This window comes from Dasypus novemcinctus, chromosome 6 (genome assembly GCF_030445035.2).
Source record: "Dasypus novemcinctus isolate mDasNov1 chromosome 6, mDasNov1.1.hap2, whole genome shotgun sequence".
Lineage (NCBI taxonomy): Eukaryota > Metazoa > Chordata > Mammalia > Cingulata > Dasypodidae > Dasypus > Dasypus novemcinctus.
This window is the reverse complement of record NC_080678.1, coordinates 100,271,664-100,285,860: the sequence shown is the minus strand read 5'-3', so window position 1 is coordinate 100,285,860 and position 14,197 is coordinate 100,271,664. Positions and strand designations below refer to the sequence as shown.

The following is a 14,197-nucleotide window of genomic DNA, read 5'->3' as shown; positions in this document are numbered from 1 at the left end:
TCTTTCCTTTGCTGCCGGTGTTTGCACCCTCTGCCCTGGAGGGGTGGAACAGAGGGGCAGAACTCTGGGAGGCAGAAGGAATCAGAACTGCCAGGGTCAAGGTCACACCAGGGTTCAGGGGGAAAAGGCCCTCAGGTTCACTTCCCTGGAGCCCCTCAAGCTCGGGGCTGGAATTAGCGGGCCTGGGTCAGGAGGCAGTGCCGTGCAGAGGAATGGGTTTCAGGCAGACAGACCTGCGTGGAACAGCGATGGCCGGGGGACCCCCTGCCCTCCCTGCGGCTGCTGTAATGTTTGCCAGGGGCGAGGCCCCGGACGGCCCCTATGTGTCAGCCCTTCTCACACAGGGACGGATGTGCACGCTGAGCCCAGCGTGGGCTGGGTGTGGTCCCTGGTTGCCAGGGAGAGGCAGGGGCTGGTGTAGCTGACTCAGGGCTCTGCACCCAGAGCTAGGACGGGACTGCCCCTGTCACGAGGGCTTCTGAGGAGCAGGGTCCTGGGGACTTCCCCGCCGCCCTGGGCACCAAGAGGACAGGGTGAAGGAACAGCCCCTGTGTGTACAGAAGCCCATGGCTCCAGGCCTGGGGGCCCAGCTCAGGCAACCTGGGGGCCTCAGGCCTGCCTGGGCCGAGCTCTGCTCTCACCTGTACCCGAGGGGTGACTCCACCCTCTGCCAGCATCCTGTGGCTTTAGGGAGCCCCGTGGGATTTCGGGGTCAGAAGTCCCTGACTTGCCACTGGGGTTGGGTGATGGTGGAAGGAGCCTGAGGACACAGGGCCAGCCCAACCCCTCCCAGTGGAAGATGCACCTGCACGGGGTGGTTCCCACAGTGCCAGCAGCCTTACCTGAGCAGCCTTGGATGTCTGTTTTCGGGAAAGCCCACCTTGAGTGGCAAGATTAGAAGGAACTCAGCCCTGCACTCTTCCTCACACGCCTATGTCATGTTGTCCTTGCAGGCGAATACCGAGTGGTGGTTCGGGGAAGTGGCCTTCAGAACACAAGGGACAAAAGCTCAGTTATTTGCAGATTCAAGTTCACTGACAACAGCATTTCAGGTAAATATCCACTTTGGTTCATTGGAGTGAAAGGACCCCACACAACGCTGTGTCGCCTCTCAGCCAACCTTTCCCAGCCCTCGCCCCACTCTGCACTGGGGTTAGAGGCAGCGTGGGCAAGCAGGGGGTGGGCCAGGCCAGTGGGGGGCTGGGGGCCTGGCCCCCTCCCACCCTGACTGGAAACAGACCCTGGGCACCTGGAGCAAGGCTGAGCTCCGCCTCTCAGGGTGCCCTCCCCAGGGCCAAGGACGGAGGCTGCAGGCGGCTCTGAGGGCATGAGCAGCCAGCCTGGGCCCTGCACCCTGCCTGGTCCACTGACCCCTGCAGGGAAGGTGGCTCATCCTGAGCTGAGATGAGGAGCCCTGGCCAGGCCTGGGTTCCAGAGTCCGAGGCCCAGGCCCCAGGGCCTTGGCTCCTGAGCCTGTTTTCTTTCCTGTAACACGAGCGTGCTGGTCACAAGATCTCGTACGGAGAGTGGGAGGTGCCCTTGAGGGCATAATAATTGCATGAAAATGTAAGAAGCAGCCTATTACTTGGTGGCACTGAGGTGCCAGGCATGTGGCCGAGGGTGAGTGGCCTCAGGAAGCAGAGGGCCCGGCAGGCAGCCCCCTCAGACACAAATCCCGGACATCGCTCAATTCATCTGCAAAAATTCTAATTTCTCTAAAAGAGAACTTGTTCCTGTAAAAGTTAGGGCAGTACACACGTCCTAAGTAGATGTCCCTTCACCTCTAATTTCCATGCCTTCCCAGTTTTTTGTTGTCACAGCACTTTGCACTCTCTGACAATTATTTCATTTGTAATTTCACTTTGTTGGATCGTCTGTTTCTCTACCCAGGCCCTAGAATGTCCCTCCCTTGACAGCTCTCTGCCCGCCTTGTTTCTGTTAAATACTGTCTTAGTTTGCCACAGGGCTGCTGATGAAAAGCACCAGAAATGGGTTGGCTTTTGAAATGGGAAATTTAGTGGGATAAAACTTCCAGTTCTGAGGCCATGAAACATCTACATCAAGGCACATTCCGAGACGCTTTCTCACCAAAGTCAGCCGCTGGTGAGCCCAGTGCCCTGCCACGTGGCAAAGATGGCGGCCATCCCTGCTGAGGTCCCCGCCCTCCCTTCTGGGCTCACCATCTCCTCAACCTCGAGCTGCTCCATGGGCCCAGCCCCCTGGGGGTTTCGCTGCCAGCGGCCCTCGAGTCCTCTCTCATGTGGCCGGATCAAAATGGCAGAACTCCCTTTTCCTGTGTGTCTCTGTCTGTGTCTCTTTTATATAAGACCCAGAAAGAGGGCAGAGACCCAACCTGAGTCAGGCCTCACTCACGTGATGCACTTGAAAGGGTCTCACACCCACAGGAATGGATTATTTCAAGGCATAATATTTTAAGGGGTTTCACCAAATGAAAACTCACAAATACCACAGCTGCCCAGCATCTTGGGCAGGGCCAGGGATCCCCAAGTGTCTCTAAGGAAATGAAGGCTGAGAGAGAGGCCAATTGTCAACGTGAGTTCAGCTTGCTGAGGGCCGCAGGAGGTGGTGGCTGGATGAGCTGGCTAGTGCACTCACCTGCTCATGGGATTTGCCTTTTAGATGAAACAGCAATCACTGTGGAAGAGAAATTCATAACTTGCCCAGGAGTAGAACTGAAGGAACCTGGAGAGTAAGTTCCCTGGTCTGGGGACCCTCGTGGCAGGAGACCAGATGGGCAGTGCTTAGGGGTCCTGGATGAGGACACCCTCAGCTGGGGCACCCAGGGATCCCTCTGTACCTACCCTGATGGGTGGTCCTGGAGGTGGGCAGGGATCCATGTGGCCCCGCTCTGCTGGGGACAGCAGGAGGTGGAGGGTGCCTGCCTTAGTTTCCCCACTGCTGTGACATCTACCAAGCCATGGGTTGTCTTGACAAGAGGGATTTCTTGGCTGCCAGTGCTGGGGCTGGAAGCTGGCTCCCTACAGGGTGGGCAGCGCTCTGGTGCTGGCAGCCGGCAATCCTGGGGTCCCGTGGCTCCCCCACCACACGGCCATGTGCTCTCCTCTCTCTGCCGGGTTCCCAAGGACTTCCAGCGTCTTCTCCTCCAAGTGGCTTTCCCTTGAAAGCCCCCAGTCACTGCACTAAGGGCAGTCTCATTCCCCTGACTGCAGTGTAACGATGTCCTCAGAAGGTCCACTGACAATGGGTTCCCCCCCAGGACTGGGTGCAGGTCGTGAACGTGATTTTTTCTGGGGCACGTGCTTCAGCCCATCTGGTTCCAAAGGGCTCCTGCCACTCGCTGGAGCTGAGCCCACGTGCCCTGTCCACACGGAGGAGCCGAGGGAGCCCCCCCGTGGCTGCCGCTCACGTGGCACGTGGCCACACGGTGGGCAGACGATGCCAGGCTCCTGGGACCGGCCATGTCCCTCGGGGCCTCCAAGCCAGGCCAACCTCGTGCTCTGGGGAAGGAGAGCTTGCCCATTCTCTCCACTACCCCAGTGCCTTGCTGGCAAAGTCACTGCACCCAGGAGAGCTGGGGGCCAAGGTTCAGCCACGGGGAGACCTGGTTGTCACCGGCCCACCCCCTCTGTGCTTTAGGCCCATCTTCGTTGAAATCAGCCTCAACAAAGGCATAACCTTCATCGCCAACAACCTCAAATTCAGAGGAAAGGACTGCGTGAGTACTGGGTGGGGGCACCCCCATCACGGGACCCATCGGCCCAGCCCTGATGCAGACACACTGGGGGGCAGCTGGCAGCCAGGGCAAGTGGGTGGGGCAGGGGTCCACCAAGACCAGAGTCCAGGCCTGCAGCACCCCTGGCTGTGTGGGCCCCAGGGCCCACCCCTCCAGGTCAGGGTTCAGGCAGGGGGATGGGGCAGCCTCCGCCACACATGGTGTCCATGACCCTGGGCTCTGCCGAGGTGGTCTGAGCATCTGTCCATGAACTCCTGGCCCCCCTGGGGTCCCTCAAGGTGGAGCGCCTGAGGAGAGGAAGAGGCTGGGGGTGGAATGCCAGGAGATGGGAGCTGGGAGGGGGCCACCCAGCCCCAGCCCAGCCCTCGGCCACACCTGTTCTCTGGCAGCCAAGGCTGGATGGTGACGGTGGCCCTTCCACAGGGGGAGAATCCTGCTGCCAAACCCACCGAGGACAAGGCAGGGAACCCAAGCAAGGTCAACAGCCAGCGCCTCATTGAGCAAACCCCTGAGAAAGCCCCTGAGATGCCCCTGGAGGTTGCCCCAAAAAACCTCCCTGGAAAGGCCCCTGAGCAGGCCCCTGGAAAGCCTCCTCAGAAGCCCCCCGCAAAGCTCTTCAAGCGTCTTGCAGCCAGAGCCCTCAAGTGGCTTTCCAAGTTCCGCTTTCCAAGTAGTGATGTGGACAGCAGAGATAAGCGCACTGAGCAGGAGGGGAACCCTGAGGGCGGTGGCGAGGAGGCGGAGCCCCGTGGCTTGGAGATACCCTTACCACCAGTTGTCAAAAGCTTAATCAGCACCGGCAGCAGCAGCAGCGACTTCCCCTGGATCCCCGTGGTGGTTGGCGCAGCTGCCCTGCTCTTCCTCCTGTTGCTGTGCTGCTTCTTCTACCTGTGGTGTTGGGTGAGTGCCCTGCTATGTGAGCAGGCAGGTGAGTGCCCCTGCTGCCTGAGCAGGCAGGTGAGTGACCTTCTACGTGAGCAGGCAGGTGAATACCCCTGCTGCCTGAGCAGGCAGGTGAGTGCCCCTGCTGCCTGAGCAGGCAGGTGAGTTGCCCTGCTATGTGAGCAGGCAGGTGAGTGCCCCTGCTGCCTGAGCAGGCAGGTGAGTGACCTGCTACCTGAGTTGGCAGGCGAGTGCCCCTGCTGCCTGAGCAGGCAGGTGAGTGCCCCTGCTACATGAGCAGGCAGGTAAGTGCCCTGCTATGTGAGCAGTCAGGTGAGTGCCCCTGCTGCCTGAGCAAGCAGGTGAGTGCCCCTGCTATGGTGGCAGCTCCCAAGACTGACCAAGGCTCAGGCTCCGCCCCCCCTGGGGCCTAGAGGTGCCCTGGCCTCCTGCCCTGCCTGCCACAGGGTGCTCAGGGGGAGGCTGTGCATGCTGGGCCAGGCTGCTCTGGTGCCCACAGCCCTTCTAGAGGTGAACAGAGGCCAGCATGCAGCAGGGCAGCAGGAGGACAGAGAGGAGTGCTCCTGGGTTAGGAAGGAGGGGTCTTTGCGGGGCTGGAGGACCGTCCTGAGGGCTGCAGGGAGGAGGAGGAGAAAGCGGGGGGGGGCAGAGAAGGAGCAGGTGGGTCCCTGACCTGGAAGCACTCGAGGGAAAGCCTGAGGGGACCATCCCACGAAGGGCTCTTGGCTTGGGGCGGCCTCAGCCTGCCTGGCCTGCCCCAGCCCTCCAGGGAGGGGTGGTGTCCCTGTGAGAAAGGAGGAAACTGAGGCTCAGAGGCAGCCGTGCTGGCCGCAGCCCTGCAGGCATCAGTCTGTGCCCCACGGCTCTGAGCAGGGTCCCCACCTCTCCCAGGGGCTGAGGCTGAGCCCAAACTGCATCTTCCAGCACAGGTTATGTCTTTTTAAAAAATATTTATTTTAAAAGAAGCTTTATATTACATAAATGCTACATAAAAAATATATACATAAGGGATTCCCATAAACCTCACCATCTCCCCCTCCCACACTTTCCCACATCAATAACAACCTTCCTTAGTGTGGCACATGTGCTAAAATTGATGAACACATATTGAGGCTTTGCTACTAACCATGGACTCTAGTTTACATTACAGTTGACACTCTGCCCTGCACAGTTTCATAGGTTATGGCAAAATCCATAATGCCCTGTACCCATCATTGCCCTGTCCTGGAGGACGACTCCAATGTCCTGAAATTCCCCTCATGTGACACCTCTTCTTCCCTCCCCCCCCCTCAGAACCTCTGGTGGCCACTGCCTTTATATCAATGATAGAAGTTCTTCCATTGCTAGAATAATGTCTATAATAGAATAGTAATAAGTCTACTTTAGTCCAGTGTTCATTCCCCAGTCTTGAGGATTTGACAATGGTGGTGCAGTTTCTGATTGAGAGGGGTCCTGTTTCCCAGGCGGTAGGTGGATGTCACTCTCTTGCTTGCAGTTGCAGACACTCTCTGTTCCTTGGATAGGCATTGTCCATCATCATCTCCTTGTTAGTTGTGCTGGATGAGTCCAATGAACTGGAGAGTAGGTGCTGCAACTCTGCTGAGATTCAGGACCCAACTGGCACATGGATGGACCAAAGATTTTAAGTCTCTGGAACATACATTTAATAAGTAGAGTGCTAATGATATTTCAAATAAAAGGGGCAGAAGAGCCTTGTTTAGGGAAACTATACAAGAGTCTAAGTCTGTTACACTGAGGAGCATAGATTCCAGAGTAAGGCCAGCTGATAGGGTGCCTAACTCCTGAGCTGCTCTGTGCTGCTTTTGGTGTTTGGGTGTCTCTAGCTCTTAGGAGCCCTGCTGTTTGAGGCATTGTTTACCGTGGCAGTCAATGGGATCCTGCTGAGCCTGCTGAGATGCACAGAGTGTAACCTCTGGAATGACCTTCTGATTCACTTTGAAATCTCTTAGCCACAAAAACTCATTTGTATTGAATATTTCCCCCTTTTGGTCAAGGTCTTTGCATGTGTTGTTGGTTGTTGGTTGGTGTTGGTATTAATCCCTTGGTGCCAGGGGGGCTCATCCACAGGCATCATGTCCCATGCTGGGAAAAGGATAGTGTGTTTATATGCTGAGTTTGGCTTTCAGAGAGGCCACATTTCAGCAACAAGGAGGATTTCAGGAGGTAACTCTTAGGCAATGTATAACACTAGGCTAAGTTTCAAATTCACAAGGACAGGTCTGTAAGTACGGTCGTCAATATCGAGGGCCTAGCATCATGGTCTCTCCTCCTTCACTAGGCACTGCCCTTGTACTTGGGAGATTCTTGCCATGCTGTTAGAGAATGCAGCAGCCCTCCCCAGCATGGGAGTTCAATATTCTTTGGTTATTGTGTGGGTCCTCAACCATCCAGACAGTGAACGCTTGAACATATTCATATGCCTTCGAGGCATGCCCCAGGTGGACCTCTTCCCACATTTCTGTAACCTAAAGCTTCTTTGAAAATAAAGTGGAAAAAATAAGACCCTGGGGGAATATACAGGAGAAATTATTACTGTACATACAAGACAACAGACCTTACAGTGATGAAAGAAACAATGTCTAAAAAATTTTTATACTATTTTTATTTTTAAAGTTTTTTCTATGTTACTTGTTATTTTAAATGCTAGTATTATTTCTTTTTCTTATTAATCTTATTTGGCTATGTCTTTTTAACATTCTAGTGTAAAAAGAAGCCACCGGACCCATGTAGGGTAAGTCCTAAGTGCGTCCTGACTTCCTGTGAGCTCATCTGCCATGCACCGAGCCTCCTGCGGCCCATGGAGGGGTCTACTCCCACCCCAGGAGCTCCACCGCCTGTGCCAAGAGCCTGCAGAGCAGGAGGAGGGGGATGCAGGGGTAGGGGGACGGGGACTGCTAGGGAAAACAGGCATCCCCCTTCCCAGGCTCCCACCAAAGGGGCAGTGTGGGCAGCCTGTGGGGGGTCTGCCACAGACCCTCCTGAGACAAGTGGGACACTTGGCCCCTGCTGGCTGGCAGGATGGCACTTACCCAGGACTTGGGGAAGCTTCTGGAAAAGGAGCCTCATGTTGCAAGGACCCAGCTCTGGAATCTTCCATGCCCTTGTCTTAATCACGGTCTCCTGGTGGGCAGAGGGGCCTGGCCAGGTCAGCCCTTGGGGCCTGCATGGCTGAGAGTGGGCGAGGGAGCTTATCTGGCACAGAGCTGCGAGGGACAACCACCCAGGGGAGCCCAGGGCCAGGTTCAGGGCAGCAGCCATGGGACCAGGTGGGCCTGGGGTGGTTGCGCTTTCAAAGCTGGAGCCTGGTGGCTGAGGGGCATCCCCTGCCCATGCGTGGACCCCTGGCTGGCCCAGCACATGGTGTCTTCATTTGCCAGGGCTGCTCTGACAAATGCCATGCCGCGGGTGGCTTGAACCCAGAGGTCACTGTCTCTGGTCTGGAGGCCAGAAGTCCAGCTTTCTCCTGGGTCCACAGGTTCCGGTGCCAGTCACTGCAGCCCTCAGGGTCCTTGGCTGGCCTCGTGCCTTGATCACACAGTGCTGTCCTTGGTCCCCTCTGTCCTCTGCCTTTAGGCTCCTCCTGAGTCACGTTTCCTCCTTCATGAGGCTCCTGGAGTGGACAGAGCCCCCACTTCTCTGTGGCCACCCATCCAGTAGTGACGTCCTGGGCACGTCCTGTTACAGACGGCTCCCCCCAGAGAGCACGGCTGCAGGCGTGAACCCCTCTCTTCTGGAGCCCTCGGTCCAGGCCCCACACAGGGCACAGCCTCAAGGAGGCTCTGCCAATGGGGGCGTCAGAGGAGCGAGGGGACAGGGGAGCTTTGCAGCACTTTGGGGATGAGCCAGATGCCGTCTTGTTTGCCCCAGAGGATGCTCCCTGGGGGCGTGGGTGCTGCTGATGAAATCCGGGGTCCCTCACTCGATTGTTCCTTATTCACCCCACAAACATCGGCTGAGTGGCAGCACCAGCCCTCCCGGTTGTGCCACCCTGGAGCAGATGCTTTCTCTTCCTACAGACAGTGTGCTGCAGCCTGCCGTGGCCCATGGTGATGCCTGCTTGCTGCGACTGCCTGGACACTGGGTGTCTGAGCCAAATGGAGGTGAGGAGGGCCCCTGTCATGCTGAGCTTGAGGTGCAGAGGTCCAACCAGAAGTCTCCACTTGTGGGGTGGCGAGGATCCTGGGCATCTGGCTTTCTCCCTAGGTGCCAGGGGCCAGGGTGGGCACAAAGCAGAGGGCCCCATGCCCCCAGGGGCTGCAAGGCTGCCCCCCTGCCCCTCCCCTCCCTCTACCTTGGGAGCACAGGCCTCCCTGCCCCTCCTTGGGCTGCTGCCCAGCGCCCTGTGCCCCCATAATGCTCCCCTCAGGGACCTTTCCTGGCTCCTGGTGTAGCTCCTCCAGCCTGTGGACTTGTCCCCTAAATGAACCACTGACACCCCCACACCAAAAGAGTGTCTTGTTCCAGATTCTGATGCTGTGACCACAGTGACCACCACCCCAGCAGGCACGCAGGCTGCCAGGCTCCTGCTCCCAAGCTTTGCGTGTTCTTGGGGTTCAGCTGGGGTGCCTGACCCTCTCTGGCAGTGTCACCCCACCATGCCATGTCCTCATGCCATGTCCCCTTTGCAGGGCAAACTGGAACTCCTGTGTGCTCTTGCTAGGGAGAACTGCAGCTCTGTGCAACTGATGCGGCCCTCGTTGGGGAGCATGGTGATCAGGCAGGGGTGCTGCCCCCATGGCGCGTGGTCACCCACAGTGCTTTTCCCTTGTGACAGTTGCCCACAGACGGAGTCCCCAGCCCTGGGAAGTGGTGCTCAGGAGCACATAGGCCCCAGGGGACTGAACGTGGCCACTAACATGCTCTTTGCCTTGTGGTCTTTATTTTTATTTTTTCTTTAATTAAAGCCATTCTCAGGATGTGTGGTGATATCTCATTCTGGTTTGGATTTGCACTTCCCTAATGGTTGGTGATGTTGACATCTTTTCATGTGCTTATTTGCCAACTGTGTATCTTCTTTGGAGAAATGTCCATTCAAATTATTTGCCCATTTTTCAGTTGGGTGGTTTAACTTTTTGTTGATAAGTTGTAGGATTCATTTATTTATTCTCGATATCAAACCCTTACCAGATACATGGTTTCCAAATGTTTTCTCCAGTTATGTAGATGGTCTTTTCACTTTCTTGATAATACCCTTTGATGAACAAATGTTTATAATTTTGATGAAATCCAATTTAACTGTTTTTCCTTTTGTTGCTCATGGTGGTGGTATAATGTCTAAGATTCCATTGTGTAACTTATTGTCTATCCTACAGTATGAGCCATATGCACTTGAGAAGAATGTGTATTATGCTGTTGTTGGATGAAGTATTTGTATATACATCAGGTTTGGTTGGTTTATAGTATTGTTTAAGTCTTTCTTTCCTTATTGATCTTTGGTCTAGAAGTTCTATTCATTATGGAAAGTGGTGCATTGACGTCTCCTACTACTAATGTAGAACTATCTACTTTTCCATTCAATCTCTCAATATTTACTTCATATATTCTGCAGTGCTGCTATTAGGTGCATATATGCATTCTCAATAAATTGACCCTTTTGTCAATATGTAGTGTACTTCTTTGTCCCTTATAATAGTTTTTTTACTTTGTCTGTTTTATTAGGTATTAGCATCTTAGTATAATATATGAGTATATTAATATTGTATATAAGTATACCCATACTGGATCCCTTTTGATAATCCTACTTGTGTCTGAATTTAAGGAGAGTCTCTTCTTAACAACATAAAATTGGACCATGCTATTTTATCCATTCTGCCAATCTCTGCCTTTTGACTGGAGTTTAACCCATTCACATTTAAAGTGACTACTGGTAACACAGGCCCTTCTGCCAGTTTATTTGGATTTTGCAATTCTTATTCCTTTTTTGTTCCTCAATTCTCCCATCATTGCCTTCTTTTGTATTATTTTTTCCTTTCATAGTGAACCACTTTGAACACTTTCTCATTTATTTCTGCATGCCTTCTTCTGATATACATTGAGGTTACCATGGAGTACACATTTTAATACCTTAACAAATGTGTACCACAGGGTATGCATTTAGCCTCTTAACAAAAGTGGTTACCATGGGGTACAAATTCAACATCTTCAATCTTTAACAATCTTGTTTGATTTATTACCAGCTTAATTTCAACAACATTTACAAACTATGTTCCATAGCCTTCTGCCCCCCATTCTTTATGTGTTCTTGTCACAAATTAAATCTTTATACATTTTAAAGGTTGGGTGTCCCAACCCATGGTTGTATCATTACTTTTATGCATTTGCATTTTAGATCCCATAAGAAGTGAAAACTGAGTTACAAATTGAAAGCACTGGTGTTTATAATTAACCATGCTCTTACCTTTATCAGAGATCCTTATTCTTTTATGCAGCTTTGTTCTACCATCTACTGACCTTTTGCTTTTAATCTGAAGAACTCCCTTTAGCATTGCTTATAGTCCAAGTTTAATGATGATGAACTCCCTATGCTTATGCCTTTATTTATCTTGGAATTTCTTAATCTCTCCCTCATTTTTGAAATACAGTTACTCAAGATAAAAGTTCTTGGTTGGCACTTATTTTCTGTCAGCATATTCAATATGTCATCTGTATTAGTCAGCCAAAGGGGTGCTGATGCAAAATACCAGAAATTGGTTGGTTTTTTAAAGGGTATTTATTTGGGGTAGGGGCTTATGGATACCAGGCCATAAAGCATAAGTTACTTCCCTCACCAAAATCTATTTGGAGCAGGATGGCTGCCAACGTCTGTGAGGGTTCAGGCTTTCTGGGTTCCTACGTTCCTGGGGCTTGCTTTTCTCTGCATTCAAGGTTCCTATCTTCCTGGGACTGACTTCTCTTTCCTCTGTGAGCTTACGTCCTGGGACTCCAGCTTAAGCCTTCAGCATCAAACTCCAGCATCAAAACTCCAACATCAGAAGACCTCCAACTCTGTCCTTTGCAATGCCTTTTATCTGTGAGTCCCCACCCACCAAGGGTGGGGGCTCAATGCCCTACTGGCACAAGAAGATTAGCTAATTACTTAATTAAGTAAGCCTCTGAATCCAATATAGTCTAATATGCCCAGAGGAAAAGATAAGTGTACAAATATAATCCAATTTCTTTTTGGAATTCGTCAATAATATCAAACTGCTACACAATCCCCCTGCCTTCTTGCCTCAGTGGTTTCTGATGAGAAATTGGAACTTCTTATTGAAGCTCCCTTGAAGATGATGTGTTGTTGTCTCCTGTAATTTTCAGGATTCTCTGTTTGTCTTTGGCATTAGATAGTTTGATTATAATGTGGTGGTTGCGGATCTCTTTGAGTTTATCTTATTCATAGTTCACTATAATTCTTGGATATGTATATTCATTTCTTTACTTAAATCTGGGTAGTTTGCCTGCTTTATTTCTTCAAATAGTCTCTTAGTCTCTTTCACTCTGTCTTCTTCTAGGAATCCCATAATGCATATATTGGTAAACTTGATGTCCCACAAGTCTCCTGGTCTCTCTGTTTGCTTTTCTTCTTTCTTTTTCCTTTCTGCCCCTCAGCCTAAATAATTTCAATCATCTTCTCTTCAGGTTCACAGATATTTTCTTCTGCCGGCTCCAATCTGCTATTGAACCCATACAAGGAATTTTAAATTCCATTATTGTGGTCTTTAATTCCACTATTTCTGTTGGGTTCCCTTTTATAATTTCTCTTTATTGAAATTCTCATTTTTTTCACATATAATTTTCCTGATGTCCTTTAGTTCCTTATACATGTTTTCCATTCTCTCCTTGAGCATATTCAAAATCATTTTCTAAAAGTCTTTTTATGTTCAAAGTCTGGTTTTATTTGTTGATGGTTTCTGATGTTTTATCTTGTTCCTATGACTGGGCCATCAGTTCCTGCCTCTTTATATGCCTTGCAGTCTTTACTTGCACACTGGATGTTTTAATAGTTTAAGGTGTTACCTCTGGAATTTATTCCCTGGGCTTTCTGGGGCTCTGGAAGGAAGTCAGGCCTCACCCTCACTCCCAAGTCTCCCAGTCCATGGAGGAGCAGCAGCCAAGGTCAGAGGCCAGAGCACCTAAGACTCCCTGGGGAGGGCAGGGGAGCCTCTATAGAGGGGGTGACAGCCAAACCCTCCAAGTGGGAGTAGAGGCTGGATGCCAGCACTCCAGGGAGAGAAAAAGCATATAGGACCCTACAGGTCCAGGTGGGGCCTGAGTCCAGCCCACGGGGCCAAGGAAACTGCAGCCTCTGGACCCAAATCAAATGACTTCTCCATGACCTCCTGTCTCTTCTCTACCTACAGGTAGAGAAGGCCTTCACCCCAATGAGGGCCTGGAGGGTACCGGTGATCTCTGACCCAAGACTGCGCCTTTCTCCCAACTGTGAGAGTGTCCCCTTCCCCGTGTGCCCGGGGTGCTGCCATTCCCCCGGTGCATATTCTCAGTCCTCCTGGATGCTGCCGCTGGTCTCGCCCTGTTCCCAGGCACAGGCCGCCTGCCCTCCATGAGCCCTGCCTGCAAAGCCCTAAGGCGAAAGCACCAAAGGGCCAGGATTGTTGACTTGCTGAGGTGGACACATAGTTTTGGTTTTACAGTAAAAAAGATGTTGGCATTTGTTGCTGATGATTAAAAGAGTTTATTACATGGTGAGTTTCTGTCCTCTCTGAGATGCATGTACCCTCCACCTGCTAGAATAACGCATCCCGGGGCCCCGTGGGGATGGACATGGATTGTGCCTCTCACAGCACCTCGTCTTCATCCATCTGCCAAATTCCACTCCATGAAAAAGCCCAAAGAGCCTGTTTCATGTGAATCCAGTCCTGTGTCTCCCTCCCTAACTTCATGCAAAGAGAAGCCTTTGAATTTCTCATCTCCTTTCTCCATGTCCCTGGTTTCCCACTTTGGAGTCCCACATTCTGAACGTGTCATAGAAGGTAGTGAGGAGACCCCAAGGCCACTAGCTGGAAGCATGACTTCTCTGTCCAGGTGCCCCGAACTGTGCCCAAGCCCAGAAGGATTCCACTGAACCGTGTCCTCTCCACTAGAGAAGAAAAACAACTCCCCATCTGGGTCCATCTGCCCCTGCTGGAGAATCCACGCCCAAGAAGGATGAGTTTTAGTGAGCAGCGTCCTCCCACCAGGCGCAGCCCACGGTCTCTCTGTGTCTGTGAAATCACCAGGCCCACAGGCCCCCGGATCCTGGTGTGGGGTCCCTGAGCCCCTCAGGAGGGTCTGCAAAGTCAGCTGTGACTGAGGGTGCCCAGGCATCCTCTATTATATTATTTTTTCATTTAAAAAATTTATTGAAATATATCATTCATACATGAACATACATAAATAATAGGTATGTAGTATAAGTTGTACACTTACAACACATCATACTGGGCTCCCACACATCACCCCAGCACTAATACCTTGCATTGTTGTGAAGCATAGCAAACTATAACAGAGCATCATCAAAGAATTACTCCTAACTACAATCCGTATCTTACATTTGGTGTATTTTTCCCCAACCCACCTTATTAT

General features: G+C 52.0%; 1 protein-coding gene across 1 annotated transcript in view; it reads left to right on the top strand.

Annotated features, from left to right (window-relative positions):
* LOC131278767 (uncharacterized) overlaps window positions 1–13,321 on the top strand; it is a 31,867-nt gene extending 18,546 nt beyond the window's left edge. Inside the window, exons 6-12 of the mRNA XM_071215564.1 lie at window positions 954–1,052; window positions 2,581–2,710; window positions 3,619–3,697; window positions 4,139–4,615; window positions 7,341–7,370; window positions 8,656–8,739; window positions 12,976–13,321. Coding sequence (XP_071071665.1) covers window positions 954–1,052; window positions 2,581–2,710; window positions 3,619–3,697; window positions 4,139–4,615; window positions 7,341–7,370; window positions 8,656–8,739; window positions 12,976–13,179 — 1,103 coding nt within the window. The 3' untranslated portion in view covers window positions 13,180–13,321. The remainder of the gene's footprint in view (window positions 1–953; window positions 1,053–2,580; window positions 2,711–3,618; window positions 3,698–4,138; window positions 4,616–7,340; window positions 7,371–8,655; window positions 8,740–12,975) is intronic.
* Window positions 13,322–14,197: the final 876 nt, after the last annotated feature.